The sequence below is a fragment of the Rhipicephalus microplus genome, unplaced genomic scaffold (genome assembly GCF_043290135.1).
Source record: "Rhipicephalus microplus isolate Deutch F79 unplaced genomic scaffold, USDA_Rmic scaffold_1115, whole genome shotgun sequence".
Classification (NCBI taxonomy): domain Eukaryota; kingdom Metazoa; phylum Arthropoda; class Arachnida; order Ixodida; family Ixodidae; genus Rhipicephalus; species Rhipicephalus microplus.
Genome location: NW_027465659.1, coordinates 1 through 19,461, shown reverse-complemented (window position 1 = coordinate 19,461; position 19,461 = coordinate 1). Strand labels below are relative to the sequence as shown.

Sequence of the window (19,461 nt, the reverse complement as noted above, 5' to 3'; positions counted from 1 at the left end):
TGATGCAGACAGAGCCTAACGAGAGACCCTCGCACATAAAACTGCAGTGACATGCCCACTTACTGGCTTTTAAAGCATTAATGCAACAAAATGTGACACTACCGAGAAAAAAAAAAAAAATTGTAACTGGTCAAAACGCCACAAGGTGTTGCTGCCAGCTCTGCTGCTGCTGTAATGTCTCCAGCAGCCGAGTATCCACAAAAGTTAGGTAGTCCACAGACAAACTAATGCTCTCTACTGCTTGTATAATACAGCATAGTGGACAGGTATGCAACAGCTTTGGTATCAGAAAGTACGCTTGTGGGATTTGTGTGCCTTTAGAACACAACATTGCCCAAATCTACGTACAAGACAGCAAAGCATACATCATGCCACTTACATGCAATGAGTGCCAACGTGGTTTCACTACTTCCTTCATCACTTCTCAACGTGCTACTTTACAAATGGTAGGAGTGAAAATGTTTCAGCACCCGTGTACTCAGATTTGGGTGCATGTTAAAGAACCCCAGGTGGTCAAAATTTCCAGAGCCCTCCACTACGGCATCTCTCATAATCATATGGTGGTTTTGGGACGTTAAACCCCACAAATCTAATCTAAAATGTTTCAGCACACCTAATACTGCGGCAGCTCCAAGGCCCACGAAAATTATCACTTCAGTCAGATGACAACATCAAGAATAAACTCGCAGCCACCAACGAGATTGGTGAAGTAAATTGAGGTTTTCTGGCTGATTTTTTCACTCTTCCTTGCTCCTTCATCAATGACTGCACTAGATTCTGTTTGACGAACAAGCACTGGCATCACTCTACACAGCAGACGAAACAGCTGTGCTGACAACATCGCAGAAGATGGCCATGGCATCACTTGTGTTCACGGTCATCTGACAGTATTTGTCAATAGGCCAGCTATGTCATGGACCCCCAGTGCTTTTTGAAATCCAAATTGCCTCAGGTGGTAACGTAAAAGCATATAATTAAACAATTGTCTTGCACTGGGGCCAACGAGTTTTGTGGCTGCTATTATTGAGTCAGCAGGCACTGGTTAAGAGCGGAAAGCAGAGGTTCCCAGATATTTTGTCAAGATTTTTTTTTTTATATAGTTCATTTTGAACTGTGTGTTTGCCTAAGAGCTTAAAAATTCTGCATAACGGCAAGTTTTTTCAGCGTTTGAACATTGGAAGAAAGGACAGAGTAGACTGAAAGGGCACTCTTTCTGTGTGCTCTGACCTTTTTCCTATGTTCACACAATGAAAAAACTTGCCAGTATGACTACATACTAAGTAGCCCAAGCTTCCACTCTTGTAAGGTACATCTGCATAAACTGCACTTGCATGACTTACCTTGCCCTCTGCAACTGCACCTTGACAGTCCAAGTGTTGCTTTGTGTCTTGGACCTATTGCAAAAATGTGAATTTTATGAAGAAGTCGGTGGTTTATGGAAGAAATGGTGATCTGCAAAATACATTTGCTAAAGTGAACATCTTTCGTATGCACATATTTTTATCCTGTTCATTGGGTATCTTTTTGCAGGCAGTCAAAACAGTTGTCTGGTAGCGTGGCCATGAGTGATTTTGATTAGACAGTTGTTATGAAGATGTGTGTGCAGAGTATCACTGCTGCTGTTCGTGGAGAAGGTCAGGTCACCTTAAAAGGTTGGAAACGCATTCTATGTTTGTTGATCGTTAAACGACCCTCGACAGCAAAAGTTTTCACGATTTTTTTTACAGTAATTTGTTGCTTTGCATCTGGTAATCCTAAAATTAAATCATAAATACTCTAACACATCGTATAATGAATGCTAGTGTCGTTAAAATTCAGAACAATTTTGCCATAAGAACGAATATCATTAGAAACTATCATTCCACAGCTGTAATGTTCCCGAGACTTTGTGCACTCAAGCTTTTGTGTTGCTCAACAGACCTACCTGGGGTATCTCTAGGTAGTGAAGAAATAAACGATGTGGGTGCTTTTAGCGTGTCCTGCTAGGAAAAAAAGAATTCCTGGCGTATGTAGCTGAAACCACTTTGAGAGCAGCCCTACAATAGAGCGCGAGGCGTGATGAACAATAAATAGTCCTGATCGGGTGCCAGGCCAGGTACCAGTCCGGGTATTGTGCGTGCCCCGCAAATGTTCTCTCACGTCAACATTATTTGCTTTCCTCGTGGAACCTCGCGTAGAACCTCTGTCTGCGTCAAACCAGAGAAGACGTTGATTGGTGCTGATAACTGAGGTAGCCCATATTTTAAAGCCAAATTGAAATATCTATGTGTAACATTTGTCACTAATAATTGGTCAGAAGCTGCTCGCATGCAGGACACTAAAACAACACAATCACCTTGAGTTTCTAAATTTGGTTTCAAGAGTCCTTTGTGACGCAAGTAGGAAACTTGCAAGCATAGAAGTGAAGCAGGAGAGGCAACAAATTGACGGTGATATTCACCCCGTAGTACACAAAATTAAACAGGCTGGAAATTTTTATTGTATAAAGTTATTCTGTGACAGGCAGCACTGTTGAGGTAACTTTCTTGTTTCTTTTCTCAGGCCAACTACTGCTAACAGCATTCTAGCTGCTACTAGCCCTGTTGTTCAAGTGCTTCCAGGAGTTTCTCGAAACCACGTGACACCGGTTGCAGCCCCTGTCGTGGGAACACCTGTTTCTCCTATCGTACCGGCCATAAACTCTCTGCCTGGCTCCAAGGCGACCACCATCATTACTCCTTCTAACATTATTCAGGTCAGCCTATTGTTTACTGGGTCTTCACCGTAGTGAAGAAGTTCACAATCTGCCTTTTCCACGATGCCATGGCGCATGCAACATTCTCTAGCGGAAAAGTCGTGTAACAACTCCTCGTTTCGGAGGCCTTTGTTCTAGCAATGCCAGTTCTCCCATTCCCTACCAAACCCTACCAAAACGCCAGAGGGCAGCATTTTTTCCCGAAGCACACTGCACTCATGGACAAATGAAATGTGAAAAGGAAGTTGCAAAGTAGAATATAATGCTCAAGTAACAGATCGTGCAACATATTCACAAATTATCTCGTAGCATTATCTCGCTGTGGTTCCCGAAGATAGCGTTGGCCTCATATTAAGCATGCAAGCTAAAATAAGGCTAATTCTAAGCTTACTTGCAGGAATAAGAACATCATAGTAGATAAATAAAACAAATGTATGTTTTCTGTTTCCATCTGGACTAACGAGTTAGGTTCATGCTTGCTGGCCGGCCTCTCCTATTGTTATAACACCTGCTTCTGTGTTATTTTTTCTAATGTTGAATGAATGCCATCAGTATGATGGGATATGTCAAAACATGACTGAGTACACGATCTTGGCATGCTGTCAGTGTCTCACTGCTCGTCAAGTGGTGTGCTTCTCTTCATTATTATTATATTCTGTTGACTTCAAGCATAATCTTCGGGTACTACACAACTTCAAAGTGGAAGTGCCCGACCTCTAGCATTCTGCAACACACAAACCAGGATTGTATGTCTTGCCCCCCACCCCCTTTGAAAGCTTCTGTTTGCTGTTCCATGCAATGTATGGCTCACAACGAAGTCGTAAAATGCTTTCCAGCCCAGCTTTAACTATATTGTTCAAATGCCTCCTGAAATACACAAAAAGTTATGCCTTGCTGCATTAGTCCTTGGAAGCACAAGGTGGGTTGACCATGTTGCACTGATGCCTTCTGCAGATTAGAGACAGTGTCCAGCTGTTGATTGTTGCCAACTCTGCTCCCGCCGGGGGTGCAACAACGCAATTGCCTGCTGCGCCTGCTCCTCTCCTGCAACAGAATGTCGAAAGGGTTAGTAGGATATTTTTGTAGTCAACTCGCAGTAAGATATTTTCGATAACTGCACGGCCTGAAAGGGGGCTTTGGTTCTCAGTCTGTTGACTTAGCATGTACAGTGGCTCAAGAATCTGGCACAACAGAGTCAATTCAGTGGCATAGTACATCAGAGCACTGTTCGAAAGCTTCACAACAACTAAGGTGGTGGTGTCAATGACTTCGAGTAATTTCATTTTTGACCTGCAGGCAGCAGACAATGAAGAAAAATGGGACGGTGAAGGGTGCATTTTACAGCGAAAGTTGCATATGGCTAGGCCAAATGAAAAACCGTTCGTCACGAATTTCGATAATAGTCTTCATTGGCAATGTCGTTAGTGCCGCCATTCGTATACCCAAGCATGCGTGCCATTGGCTGTGCAGTTAGTGATGTCGTCCATCCCGTCACCCGTGTTGCCGAGTCCGCACGCAGCAGTTACAACTTGCAACTTCCGCTGGGGGAGGACACGGAATATACAAATTCCTGAATAGTAGACAATTTTCCAAGGACAGCGCCGGCAGCTGATGTGTGTGAGAATTCATGGAACCTGAGTCAGTGAAGCAGTCAAGGCACAAGAACATGTCCAAGTGCCGAAGTAAAGCAGCAACTGAACACCGAGAATCTGGCAGCCTTGAGAGCCGAATGCAAACAACATCGGCGAGCTAAGAAAGCAGCGTCAATGTGGTAATGTTGGGAACACGTTCACCGTTGACAAACGTATACTGGAGAACGCGCGAGAGAGAGGGGAGACGCCCATGCCGTCTGCTACAGCGCTCATTGGCTACCACCGCTGCAAACCTCATTTCCACGCGTGCTCGTATGTCATCGCCGCCGTCACCGCGGCCGCGCTCTCAAGGTGAGGAGCGGGTGATTGCGGTGCTGCGTTGTGTCCATATGCCAGTGATCCAACTGCTTTGGGTTGTTTCCGAACTACTGAAGCCTTAAACAGTGTCGGACACACACACTCACGCGCACACACACACACTCACGCGCACACACACACCCTCATGCACGCACGCTCGGGACTGACTGTGTAGACAAGCAGCATCTGCACACTCGTGGCATTACGACTAGTAGTAGACGGACAAGATTTACGCGCTGGACCGAGACGTACGGCTGTGGTCGCGGGGTTCCATAGCGTGGGGAGCTCGTTTTTCAACATGCGTGTTTAGCTCATGCCCAAGTTTTAATCCCCCATAGTTGTAGTTTCAATCCCCATTTTAACGGCGGCATCCAACGACTGTACGCTGCTGTTCATGTTTTGAGCAGTTTGCAGTGCTTGCTTGTACTTGCGAGTTTTAAACAGATCAGTACCGACTTGTCTAAATCCAACATTTTGCAATGTACAAACCAATCGGCCCAGTTCAGTTCGCTAATTCAGGTGAACTTTCTTCATTCTGTTTCTGAAAACACTGTTTACACTTGAGCGCAGCTTACGTGTTCAAGTCAATATATGCCAAGTTTATTATAACAGTTATGGAAAAGCTATATTGCAAAAATATTACATTAGCAGGTCCCAGAGTTCAGAAAAACTACTGGGAGCCTATTGTGAACATGCTTGTTGCTTTTCTGAAGCCCTCCACATGAAGGCAGCAAAAGTGACTCACAGCGATGGCTTAATGTGGAAGCATAAAAATAATAAAGTGAGTTGGTTGCAATGAAAAAAATTTTTTACTCCCTTCTGCGATGCCCTCAGGCATTGGAAGTTATACAAATAAAACATCTGGCATAAATAGACATACTCTTGCAGAAATTTATTGAAAACTAAAGTCACCCTTCACCGTCACTCAGTTTTTTTTTGCCATCATGCCTGTGATGTATCTTTTTTCTATTCATCATTGTAGTAAGCTACTCAGTGCCATCACAGTGATACAGTTGGGAGCCACGCACATGTTGTCAAATCTGGTTTTTGTTTTGCACTGCAACTACCTCATATCTCCCTGATTTCGCTTCAAATATTACTCACTGTCACCTGCAAGTTATACATTTGCAGTATTTTGGAGAAGGACTGCTGCACAAAGTCCGCAAAACTGCAGTAGGCATCACAAACTGACACTGCAATGTCAAGTAACTGGGCAGTTTATTTTAAAACAGGACATAGTGAACAACTGTTTCACTATTTGCGCCGCTCTCGCTGCTGGTAAAAAACCGACTGCGGCGTATTATGAGCACTTGATAGTTTAAACTTGCAATTACTAACAATATGCATCGATCGTGTAGGCAAAATCGTCGGTAGCCTCGAAATTGCTCAAAACATGAAGGGTGATGTGCGGCCGTACCTGCAACAGCGTAATAAGCCGACCGGAGTAAAACTTGACATGTGTTTGGCAGCCGGGATGAAAATGCTGCGGGATCTACAGGAAAAAGTTAGCCCTAATGCTAGTGACGCTGCGGCAAACAAATGTGTCTTGTGTGCAGTCTGTCTATGCAATTTGCCCAAAACTGTTTACTTATGGTTTTAGTAGTTCGGAAACAACCCAAAAGCAATCCTATTCACAAAATACGCTCACCATACAGCTGCTCTCATTACACCTCGACGCAGTTTGCCCGAGACTGTTTACTTAAGTTTTCAGTAGTTCGGTAAAAACCCAAATGCAATCTCATACACAAAACATACCACACACAGCTGCTCTCAGTACCAACACTACTGGCGAGTTTGCGGCCAACTTGGCTGCTGGCGCAGCAACCGCGAAAAAGAGCAAAAATTCTAACTGAATGCGGAAATGATGTTCGTGGTAGCTGCTGCCAATGAGCGCCGTAGCAGAGGATATGGGCGTCTCCCCTCTCTCGCGCGCGTTTTCTAGCAAACGGTCGTCAAACACTCCACCAGGGCCAGCGCTCACTTGCAGCAGAGTTTCTCGAGCGGCACTCTGGCATTGGCTGTGACGTCTGTGACCACTTGTGGCCACACATTTCGGATTTGCTGCGGCTTGGGCAGGTTGACAGAGTGCTTGGGTGGCTCGACTCGAGTATTGACGCGGGTATTGACGCAAGAAAACAAGAGTTTTCTCGTGTCCGTACATTTGCGACCATAGCGGAGCCTGACAAGTAGCTTCCCTGTAATGCCTGAGTGTAATGGGGTAAAGTATATTAAAAAAAAAAAAACTATCTAAAGGGTTAATGTCAAGCGGGATGGTGATTGCATTTGTATATGGAGAATTGGAATAGTAAAATCCCAGTGCAAACTGAATCGAATAGCTAACAGTATTAGAAAATATTTGAAATTCCGAATAGCAAACATTATTAGAAAAATATTCGAAAGTTTGAATATTTGCACACCGTAACTTTAGATTTATTTAGCTCCTGTGCTTAGATTTACTTGTAAAGGTGTCATTTTTAAAAATTCTTTTTACAAAAACCTACTTACGATTCTTATTATTAAGGCACAAAGAAGCGATCATTTAAATTCTGTGTGTTGGAACTTGCGACATATTTGTAACCATAGCCTTGAAAGTTAATGTTTTGTACTTCCCAGGTTACTAAGTTTCCTGTGGATTACAATATGTTAGAAGACATAGAATAGTTGTCTATTTTGTTGTTGTTGTACTCTTGTGAAGAAAATGTTCCACAAATCGTAGCTTTAGTTTCAAAAATGTAATCCGTGCACTGTAATGCCAAGTTTACCACAATTATTGTTTCTCTTTTAACCTAGCTTGCTGCCAATGTCTTTTTTTTTTTTTTTTCATGATATTCTTCGAGAAACTGAAGGACCCACTGGTTGTCAAAGGCCTTAGTAGTCTCACCGACAAACAGAGGGCAAAAAAATCTACGCTTTCCACGCCTAATGTTATTAAGCGCCCAATTCTGCCATCATGCCCAAATCTGGATGACAGGTAAGTGGGAGAATCGCCTTTGGCAGCAGGCAACATTTCTAGAAATAATTTCTAGTAATTACCATGGAATCGGATTTTTTAACCAACCTACCCATGACACAGGTTACAAAGCAAAACACCTGTGTTGTCTTGTTAGGGTAACTATTGTTACCCATGTATGTTACCCATTTCAGCATATGGCAGTGCATATGGTGTGCTCTTTGTGTAACCTGGTGTGCGCTGCCATATGCTGTGATGTCTTGCCAACTAGCCCGCCAATACATTTTAAGCATGTAATGCAAACTTCTTGTTCTTAATATTTTACCCCATGTAATGCTGTATTATGAATGTATGCTATGAATGTGAAGCGAGATTTGTTTTGCTCCTTTGATATCTGTATAGGAGTTTTAGTTACAACAAGACTATAGAATTGGCTGAAAAACATCATCAGCTGTCTCACAAAACTTGACAATTTGCAGTAGTACATTCTCATTTTAATTGTCGCTGTGTTTTATTGAGGAGAAGCTACATGTGGTCATACGCATGTGGCCTGGTATTTTTTCAACTCTGCATTGAATTGGAATTTTGGTTATTGTTCTAGTAACTTTTACGTGCTCACTGTTTTTGCTTACATTATTTTTTTTTTCCAACAGCAACAGTAACTGTGTAAACATGATCATTGACGAGGAACGGAAGAAGAAAAACAGAGAACACAACAGGTGATGTGCTTATGTTTTTTTTTTTGTAATGTTGCTCATCATTAACAGATATCTGTTATTCAGCTCTGCATAAGCAGCTGCAAATCATGTGCTGCATGCCCCATTCATGTGCAGAATATTTGTGTCACCAGTGCTAGCTAACTCTAGCGTCTTGCTTCATGCCCTGTGTGCCTTTTTTAAGATGTGAAGCAGCTTATGACAGAGTTAAATCCGGTGATGTGCGGCGTGGCCACCCTTACCGCGCATGCGCAACAGCTGGCCCGAGCACTGCCATAACGCGCGCATGCGCTAGCGTGTTTGGGCCTGTGTGAGGGGCTGGGTAAGACGCCGTGGCCTCTTCCACTTACACTCTCTCAGCAATCATGTGATGGCATCTAGAAACAAGATTCTGCAGACGCACGATGAACCAACGCGTTGTATCTTGCACACTGCTTTGCATACTACTCCTTGTTCCCTTTTAAAGCAATCTTATTAGTGTCGCAAGTTATCAACACTTTGATGCTGCAGCTTCACCTAGCAATACGCAGCATCTCCAACAATTGCAGCAGAGCTTGTTGTTGAGCTTATTGCTAGTGCTGTGTTCATCTCACTCTAGTAACAGATGGGGCCGTCACAGCTGCTAATAATATGGCCCAAAGGAGAAGGAAGGGTGGGTCATTATTTGTAAATTATTAGTGCACTCAGCTGGCCAAAACTGAAATGCATATCCTCCTGGTTAATCCAGAGCATTGCACTTCAGTTCAATACTAGAAGACATTAACTTTTTTCCAATTTGGCAAATTCTGACAAAATTCTCGTCATGTTGCTCCCATGTTTACTCGGAGAGCAGCAGCCTAACATTCTGCTCAGAAGGGCTATCCTTATACATAAATGTTGAGAAGGCTCCACATCGCTGCAGTGTAACCTAATTTAAGATTATTTAGCCCTTGACCATTCAGTATATGTAACCCTTTTGTTGACATTACATACCTGGCATCGTTGCTAGAGTTTATTTGCACCGTATAGCAGAGAAACCTGTAAGTTTTATGTCTTTCCATGCACCATATTCATATACGATTCTTTAATAGCTACTCCACGCTTAGCGGTTACTTTTTTTATTGTGTGCACCTGGTGGTACACTAAGTCGGAATGTGCAATCGGCGACTGCAATCAGATAAAACTGCATCGTCTTGCCATCTGATGATGAGCATTTAGTGTTAACACGTCTCCGTGCACATCCTTTTCACACTGGCAGCCATATGTTATTACTCACTTGATTATAGTCGAATCTCGATAATTCAATCTCGGAGGGGCCTGAAAATTTATTCAAATTAAAGAAATTTAAAATAATGTAAGGTAAATAAACGGAGGGCTCTCCATGCAGTGGCGCATGGAGAGCCCTCCACACACGAGGGGGAAGTTTCAGAAGACTTACATTTATTCACAAATCACAGGACATCCTTTATTAATTGAAGAAGGCTCCACATCGCTGCAATGTAACCTGATTTGAGATTATTTAGCCCTTGACCATTCAGTATATGAAACCCTTCTGTTGACATTACATACCTGGCATCGTTGATCGTAATCGGTGATGCGTGTCTGCACACGTTTGCCTTGCAGTGAGTCAATAAATTTCGCATGCAGCTTGCGGAGCATTTCTACTTCGGCTTCAGCATTCTCCTGGCAAGAGATGTTGCTCGCGGAAATGTCCAGCGCCGACACTTTCTAAAGACGACAGCAACAACGACTGCGTAGCAGAGCATGGCCAGCACGTGACGAGAAAGGAGGAGCGTCGTCACGCGGAAAAAAGCAGATCGGCTTTCGAGAGAAAACCAGCACTCCATGGCATCTTTTTTCTCTCTCTCTCTCTCTTCGCACGCGTCAATGAAAGGAAAAGGGTTACGTGGCAGGGACGGGAAAGGGGAAGCATGGCACCGGCGCGTGAGAGACCCCCCTCAAGGCGCAGAGCCGTTCTCCCGCAAGGGGCAAGGGCTGCAGAAGATAGTGCCTTTTTTTTTTCCTTCAACCACACATTAATTCAAGCCAGCGACAGCTTTACTTTTTTTCCTCTCTCTCTTCGCACGTGGCATTGAAAGGAGAAGGGTCTTTACGTGGCAGGGACGTAAAAGGGAGAAGCGTGACACGGGCGCATCGCAGATTGGCATTTGAGAGAGAGCAAACATTCCACCGCAGCCTTTTCTTTCCTTTTCATTTCCTTCGCTGCGCAGTGCAGGTGTCGCAGGTGCAGCCGCGGGATTGGGCGGAGTGCTGAGAGCATTTTCGGAGCATGGTATGTTCGAATTAATCGTCGCAAATGCTTGCGCGTTCGAATTACTGGGCGTTTTCGCCCATTGGAATATACATAGCGTTGACGGGACCTCATCGTGAATTCGAATGAACGAGAAGTTCGAATTAAGCATGTTCGAATGAATGAGATTCAACTGTAGTACACGTAGCGCACTGTGGTAAAGGTCGTTATTTTTTCTTAATTGGTCATGCACTCAGCTCAACGACAGCGTGGTAGGGCTGAAGCGTATGCAACTCACTTTGCCCTTATCAGACATAACGCAGGTCAGCTGGGCCTATTGTTTTTTTTTTTTTTTTAGCAGTCACTCAACTTTTTTTCTTATTTATTCATCACTGCCTGTCCGTGGTCCTGTTACTCTCTGTAACCATGCAGACTGCATAGTGATTTTTTGCTTTCTATAGGCCAGCACTAGCTCTAAAGGAGTGCAATCACACAACATAGTTTCGTAGTCGTAGTCAAGATATGAAGCGTCATGATTCTAGATCAGAAACAAGACATGCAGCATTAGATTTCCTGTCCAAAACATTGCCGATCAAATTTTGAGGGTAGCCATGCCAAACAATGGTTTGTCTGCTGTCAATGACAACTCAATGCAGTGTCAACTACTGAAGCTGATGAGTTTTCTATTAGCGAGAACATGTTCCTCACTAAAAATCTGCATGCCTCGCTAATCTTCACGACTATTTTTTGCAGCTGTATCTATGAAAGTGCTGATAAAACAGAAGAAAAGTATGAAATCTAGCCAGAGGTGCGCCGTGCTAGCTTAGTTTGTCTACATAGTGAATTAGCTGTTTTTCGGTATGTCTGCTAGAATACTGTTGTCATGCCATTCCTTTATGTTTGCCCATTGATCATGCATTTGGGCTTCTCGTCAAGCAGCGATACTTATTAAAGGCATGGAAATTTCAAGCACCGAACATAGTTCCACAGCCACATGCATGTACAACTTATCTGGGCAACGACAGACGCGGCGGTATGGAGCACCATTCGTGAAGAGTGGTATGCCATTCTATCTAACAGCGAATGTGTTGCCTGACTTTACAATTTTATGCCGTGGGGGATGTCTGAGATAATTTCTTTTAACATATAGTAAAGGGAGGGGGGTACAGATGATAGATTTCGCTGATGCTATTTTTTGCTGGTCCTGAGCCCAAGTTGCTTTTTTTTTCGTTCTTTCATGGCCCCAACGCAAAACCTCACCAATAACTGCTCACATTATTTTTTACTCATCTGCTTGCCTATTTCGTGCCATGTGCAGGACGACCTTTCCATCTCTTCTAATCATCTGTCAGTAAACCGAAGCATTTTTTTTGCAGCTCAACGCCTCATCATTTTCGGTACCATCGTTCATACTTCCATACGACATGGTACATTTGAACTTAAGGAACATGTAAAGAAGGAAATTAATGCCGTATGTGGCACCAGTTTATCACTAAGATGAGATATGTTATCTCTCTAGGCAGAGAAAAGCGAGAAGCACACTCTTCACGCCCACCGTGACCCCGTAGAACTGAGTGTGTGGTGGATTGAACAAAGAATGCGACCCCTACCACTAAGTGCAGCGTGTAACCAACTATTCCACTGCGAGTAAAAGGACATGGCTGCGAGTGTAAAAGGACATGCACGCACACGGTGATGCCTCGACATTGAGCGTTCCTTGTCAGACAGCATGGCGGTGCAATTTTATCTGACTGCGTTGACCGCTCATACATCCTAACTTACCTTGCTGCAAGGTGTACCAGTAGACCTGTATAGTGCTTGTGTGTATGTGTGCACTGACGTGTGTATTTAGCCTAGTTAATTGTATATAAATGTGCTTACCTGCCTTGCCAGGGCTGTGTTGTTGTCTGCAGAACATACCAAATAAATAAAACTAAGTCAACAAAGTCAATACCTATATATGAAAACCATTATAACGCAACCTGATGCAGTGCTACTGCAGTCACGCTCAACTATGCTCGTGTTAGGCAGTACGCATAAAAGAACTTCAAGCTGGGCTTTAAGAGAGGAAACAATGACTGACAGTGTTGGTCTCCTTTAATTTCACTTGTAGATATGCTGCTCAGAGATCCCGACTTAAGAAGAAGCGCCAAAGTGAGGCCATGAGAAAGGAATTGGACGACTACAAGAAGCTGTGCGCTGATCTCACTGCACGAAACCTGGAACTGATGGTTCGTGCTGCACCTGCCATGATCCTGAACAGTTGCTTGTAGCGTAAGGAGGTGGGGGGCAGTAAGCATGCAACACTACAGTATAGACATCTCAAAGTGTCTTTTTACTCATCCTCAAGCAAACTAAACAGTGCGATAATTGAAGGTCTTTCATATCTTACCAAACATCACGGAATAAGCCTTTTTAGTTTAAGTAGAAAGATAAATTTACATGTGCATAACAAAGGCACATCTCCCAAAATATCTTCACCTCATGGTTGTCTGAGCAAGTAAACGTTTAGGTTTACTACATAACATCTACTTGTCATTATGTCCATGTTCTTTCATTAAGGTTTTACTGTACCATTGTCATAGTGTGCTGTATTTTTGCATAAAGAAGCTGTAACTTGTAGGGTCTCTTGCACTCACATATGGGTTATTTCTGAAGAGATTTCATGTTAGGTTTCAAGAAACTTATCGACATTGTTCTCCACAATGACTAAAATCTGGACACTAATTTTGGAATACAGAGTTTTCGTTATACAGTGATGCTTTAATTCACAATGACTGCATGAGGTGTCTCAAAAAAAAAAAGAATGCTTGAGAGCACTTTGAAATAAAGCATTATTAATCCCAGTAGGCGAGAAAATAATGCGAGTACCATTCAGCAAAGTCACAGCACTTTCATTTAAATGCGAAGGCACAGGGCACTAGCAAGCAGTCCTTAGGGCTACTTGTTTGAGACCGCTTCACTAAAGGAACGACTTCAATCACCTTTTATATGGCTTTAGCTTCACCAGTACAAAAATGTCTTTAAATAAAATAAAGACCCGCAGTTATCAAAGTAGCAGAGCATCCTTCCAGAACTTTTTAAGAGGAGCTTATCATAAAGAACAGCTGCAGCAATTAGGTAGCTATCTCAAGCCTTTATCGTAACTGCGTTGCAAGAGAGAGAGAAACATACTTTTGCCTGTCTGATTGATGAATTTAAGGCTAGCATTGGAAAAAGATTGCGGTGGTTTATTAGCAGCACATAGGTGTGAAATGTGGAGAAGGCAGTAAGACTTAACATGCAAACACTTTTACTACTGCCTCTACACTGTGTACACAGAGCACCTTTGATATCACTGCGGGATGCACCCGATTCTTAAATATAGAGTCTTCGTTACCACAGTGATTATTCATCTTGTAGTGACTGCATAGGGTTTATTCGTTTAATATTCGTTTATTAATACCTCAAGGGTTCCGAGGGAGATTACATGAGGGGTGGGCAAAAAAAAAAAACATAATAGATGAAACAAAACAGAAAACAAATTGGCACAAACAATAACGAAGTATAGAAAAACAGCAGTAGATCATAATTAGTAAGATAAAATATGGCTTGTTACGGGGTTTTTAAATTTATCGAACTGAGATGACATGGCGATGTGGGCGGGAAGGTCGTTTCAGTCATGCGATGCCTGAAGAAAAAATTACTATTCATTTATTAATACCTAAAGGGTCCCGAGGGACATTGCCTCATGTGTCAACTGGCAGTGTCAGTATAAACGGACAATGTCAATTGACATGTGTAAACTTGAATACGGAAATTTTCGCATCAGGTTCGCACTGTGGCTGAACGCTTCCATTATACTGGCTAACGTGCACAATTGATTCAGTGATATTTATTTATTTATTTGATACTGTCAACCCCGTGCTTGGGGTCATTACAGGGAGGGTGTCACAAAGTACATAACGTTCGCACAAAAAGAAAAATTCGAAAGCACATATAAATACGAGATGAATAACCAACAACAGAAAAATAAAAAACAAACAACAGTGACTATACACATAAAAATCATCGAATAAATGCTCATAACAGAATTTAGCACGCATCACTACAAAGACTGTCTAATGCATTTTCAAAATTCACTGATGTTTGTTTCACAACCGCATTGGGTAAACTATTCCACATATCTGTTGTGTCTGGGAAAAAGGAGTGGCGGAAAGCATCCGTGCGTGTGAAATAAGGTTGAATTGCTCTACTATTATTAAGGCGATCACATCGCCTTCTTGGGGGCTGAAGATATAAGTCCTTACTTACTGTTGGAAAAGAAAAGGAATAAACCTGTGGAGGCTAGTACTGCAAAAGAAGAAGAAGAAGTTGAAAACGAGAAAGGGCGTTCGGTCTGGTTTCTTCGCCGATCGGTAGTTTTCCTTTACATCGTGGTGCCGAAACCCTTGTGTGGACACGTCTCCTTCAACGCACAACTCGAGGGGACCTTCTACTCGACCGTGTCGTTTTGCGGGCGGCGAGGACTGCAACGAATCGTTCCTGATCGGCGTAGACCGGACTAGACTCCAACACCGGATACGATGGATCGCCTCAAGACCAAGCGCTCCGCTTGACGAGCCCAGAACACCAAGCTCCTGCAAGAAGAAAGGTCACTGCTAAGTGACCCTACCGCGGACAAGCCCAAACTTACAGGTATTTATGACCGTTTGTCAGCGAGCAACAACGAGCTCTCGAAGATCAATGATGCGCTCGAGGAGCACGTAGCGGACGAGGAGCTCGAAGCTGAGTATGTCGCGGCAGCAAAGTATAACGACAAAGCTATAAGCATGCTCGCTGAGATTCGCTGCAAGATAGACGGTTTGCAACATGGAGACAGTACAGCAGCGGCTGCTCCTCAGAACGCAAACACATCACCTTTTGATGTGCCGACCACAATTGGCCCAAGTCTGCTGAACCTTGGCATGCCAACATTTAGAGGTGATATACATGAATGGTCGGCTTTCTGGGAGCAGTTTGAGCAAACTGTCCACCTGAACAACGCTTTGTCAACAACGACGAAGTTCTTCTATCTACGTCATTATCTTGCGGGTGAAGCGGCAGCTGCGATATGTGGTTTTCCGACTTCAGAAGCCTGTTATGCAGACGCCATCAAGTTATTGAAGGAACGCTTCGGAGATCGAAAACAGATCGAGCAACACCACCTATCAGCGCTTCGCAATCTACCTCACATCAAGTCGGGAAGCGACGTCCGCGGCCTTAGGCGACCTTACGATGCTGTGCAGCTGAATATCCGTTGTCTAACTGCACTAAATGTTCCTACGCTTAGCTTTTCCGCTATACTGATTGACATTTTACAGATAGCCCTACCGTACGACATCATTTTGGCCTACACACGTGCAAAGCGCAGTCAGGCACTAAGAGAAAACGAGTCTGCTGCCAATGTCCTTGAGCCAAGCGTGGCAGCTGCTACATCTGATGCGGAGTTAAAGGAGCTGCTCATTTATACACGTATAGAGCTAGAAAGTCGGGAACAGTACAAGCCCTTTAATGACCGACTGCTGGATGACCGTGCACAGAGGACTCGAAGCGGCAGCACCAGCCCGGCTTCTGTACTACACAGCACATCGAGCAGCTGGGTTGAGTGTTTTTTCTGCAAGTCGAAGAAACATGGCACCTGCGATTGTGACGCGAACCTCCTTGCCATCGATTCAAAGAAAGGAATGCTTGCAAAAGACAACCGCTGGTATCGATGCATGTCCCGAGGACATCAGGCAAGTTCGTGCTGCGTCAAACTCACCTGCTCGAGTTGCCACGGGAGGCACGCACCAAGTATGTGCGACCCGCACTATACATCGAACCAAACAGTGACACCTTCTCGTCCACTTGACTCCTCCGGCAGCACAGTAGGAATGGTGTCGTCACAATCAATTATGCTGTCTGAGAAGGATTCACTGAGCGGGGGCACAACAAATCACACTGAAGTGTATCTACAAACTTTTCACACCTTTCTCATCAAAAACGGCAACACAAGGTATGTCCAAGGGATTCTCGACGGAGGGAGCCAGCGATCCTTCGTCACGGAAGATCTCGCCAAGACATTACACCTACAGGCGCTGGGAGAAACACAAATTGCGCCGAATACGTTTGGCTGTTCATCACCGAGTACTGTGGAAAGACGGCAAGTGGTAGAAGTTCCTCTGCGTAGCCAACACGGGTCTGACACCTGCACGTTGCACGCAATCGTTGTTCCAGTTATCTGCCACGATATTGCTTCCCCGAAAGCTGACAGCCATTTCGTTCAGAACCTGTGTCTTGAAGGCAAGGTCATTGCGGACGAAAAGAAGTTTGATGCGTAAACGGAAAATAGCCTCAGCTTGTTGATCAGCGCTGACCACCTCTAGCAAATCATGTCGTTACGTATCGTCAAAAGTGCAGAAGTTCCAGGACTGGTAGTAATGGATACAGATTTTGGATGGACGCTACAAGGACCCAGTCACCAAAAAGCCTTTCTTGACTGCAGCTCTCGCCTAATGGTCTGCATTCTGAAAGTGCAAGCAATTGGTGATGACGAATCAACCTCGCAATCTTTTTGGCAACCAGAAGCAATGGGCATCGCAGATTCAACGGAACCTTCCTCCCATGAGTCCGTTGCACGATTACATGAAACCATTAGCAAGAAAAGCGACAGATACACTGTGGCGTTGCCTTGGAAGGAAGATAATAAACCGCTTCTAGCGAACAACCGGGAAATTCCGCTATCACGTCTACAAAAATTACCACGGAGGCTATCAACGATGGAAGGAATGTTGCAGCGATATGACAGAGTAATCTAGCAATATCTGGTGTTGGGTCAAGCGGAAGTGGTGCCTAAGGATACTCCTCAGGATCGAGATCGCATCATATATTATATGCCACATCGGGAAGTAATAAGAGAGGAATCGTTAACTACCAAACTGCGTGTAGTGTTCGACGCATCGTCACACACCCAAGGTGTACCATCCCTTAACGACTGCTTGGATAAAACAGTGAACCTCAATCCAGAATTGCTGCAAGTCCTTCTTCGCTTTCGGTGGCACCCTGTCGCCATCAATTTTGACATCGAAAAGGCAGTCTTACAAATTAGGATACATGAGACTGACCGAGATGCATTCCAGTTTTTCTGGTTTGACTCTATTTCTGCAAGCCAACACCGTAAGCTCGTCGAATGGCGCATGACACGGATACCGTTTGGATCAACGTCAAGCCCTTTCTTGCTCATGGCAACTATTCACTGCCATTCAGATAATGCATGTAAAGATAAGGAGCTCGCTTCTACATTAAAGAAGGCATTTTATGTCAACGATTTATTGGTGGGTGCGGAGACATTCCATGAAGGTCGACGCATCTATGAGCAGTCGAAAAAAATTATGAAAGATGCTGGCATAAAGCTCAGAAAGTGGAAGACCAATGACCATCAGCTGCAGAACATCTTTGACAACCGGGAGGAGCAAGTAGAAAGAGCATTTGTAGAAGCAGCTGCGGTCTTGGTAATGCAATGGGATATAGAAAATGATTTCTTCAAATTTTCTTCCAAGTCGGTGGCCCAGTATTTAGTGGCTGGCCAGCTCGACATGAAACGTACCCTACTGAAGGTTGCTTCTCCAATTTATGACCCAATTGGCATTCCATCGCCATTAACCATCACTGCGAAGCTTTTGTTTCAATGCCTTTGGGTTTTAGGTCATTCCTGGGATAAAGAACTGCCCGCGGAGATCAAGACGCAGTGGGCAGCCTGGTGGGCAGATGTAATACAGCTCGGCCACATAAAGATTCCGCGTTGCGTGAGAGACAGACTGCATGGAGCACTTAAAGAGGCTGAACTGCATATATTCGTCGACGCCAGCCTGAAGGCTTATGGAGCATGTGCCTATTTGAGAGCATTTGACGAAGGTGGAAACTCCGCTACCTCTCTCATAGTAGCGAAGTCAAGAGTGGCACCTATTAAGACATTAACGCTTCCAAAGCTCGAGCTTATGGCCGCGGTAGTGGGAGCCAGATTGCTAAAATACATTTGCTCCTCGTGGGATTTCAAGCATTTTAATTGCGTCATGTGGACGGACTCCATGATCACACTGAGCTGGATCCGCGGAAACCATAGCAAGTGGAGTAAGTTTGTAAATTACAGAGTGACTGAAATAACGCAAGTTGCTGAAACAGCGTTATGGCGCTACTGCCCTGGCAAAGACAACCCGATGGATGTACTGACTAGAGGTATACCGATAAGGACTCTACGTGCATGTCGCTATTGGTGGTATGGACCTGAATGGTTGTCCCAGCAAAAATTGAGCTGGCCTCCAGAACCTAACCAGTACAAACTGATAAACAAAGCGGCAGAGATTGAGACGCCACATGTATTTCTTGAAGTGTCGTCCAGAAACTTACACCTGGTGATCAATATAAGGAAGCATAAAGACCTGCAGAAGCTCCTGCGCGTCACCGCCTGGGTCTTTCGCTTTGTGAATCGATGCCGTGGACTTCAAACTTTGCTCAGCGAAACAATTTTGGCACGGGAGCTAAGCAAGTCTGAAATGTTTTGGGTCCGATATGTTCAGCTGGAAGTATTCGCGAAGGACGTCGAACAACTGCAGCTTGCACACACTCTCCCCAAACAGTCTATACTTGTTGAATGAAAGCTCAAGACGGGAAGTTTTTCAGAAAACCAGTGCCGAGATTGTACAGACTGGAATTGAGCGACGCTACTGGGGGGCAGGAGTATGTTGGAAAAGAAAAGGAATAAATGTGTGCAGGCTAGTACTGCAAAAGAACAACAACAAGTTGAAAACGAGAAACGGCGTTCGGTCTGGTTTCTTCGCCGATCGGTCGTTTTCCTTTATTTACTTTCATTTGCCCGTCTATAA

The 19,461-nt window shown here is 44.1% G+C and overlaps 2 protein-coding genes across 2 annotated transcripts; both read left to right on the top strand.

Moving 5' to 3' along the window:
- Positions 1–2,541: 2,541 nt before the first annotated feature.
- LOC142796107 (uncharacterized) lies at positions 2,542–12,810 on the top strand (the record flags this gene model as incomplete). Its single annotated transcript, XM_075886209.1, is given in 5 exon segments — positions 2,542–2,734; positions 3,689–3,799; positions 7,530–7,654; positions 8,287–8,352; positions 12,693–12,810. Coding segments are annotated over 5 exon segments (613 nt in total), but the record flags the coding sequence as incomplete, so codon positions are not given.
- A 4,965-nt stretch (positions 12,811–17,775) lies between these two features.
- On the top strand, positions 17,776–19,233 carry LOC142796108 (uncharacterized). Its single transcript, XM_075886210.1, has one exon. It carries the CDS (start codon positions 17,776–17,778, stop codon positions 19,231–19,233), a length of 1,458 nt encoding a protein of 485 aa, XP_075742325.1.
- The last annotated feature ends 228 nt before the right edge of the window (positions 19,234–19,461 follow it).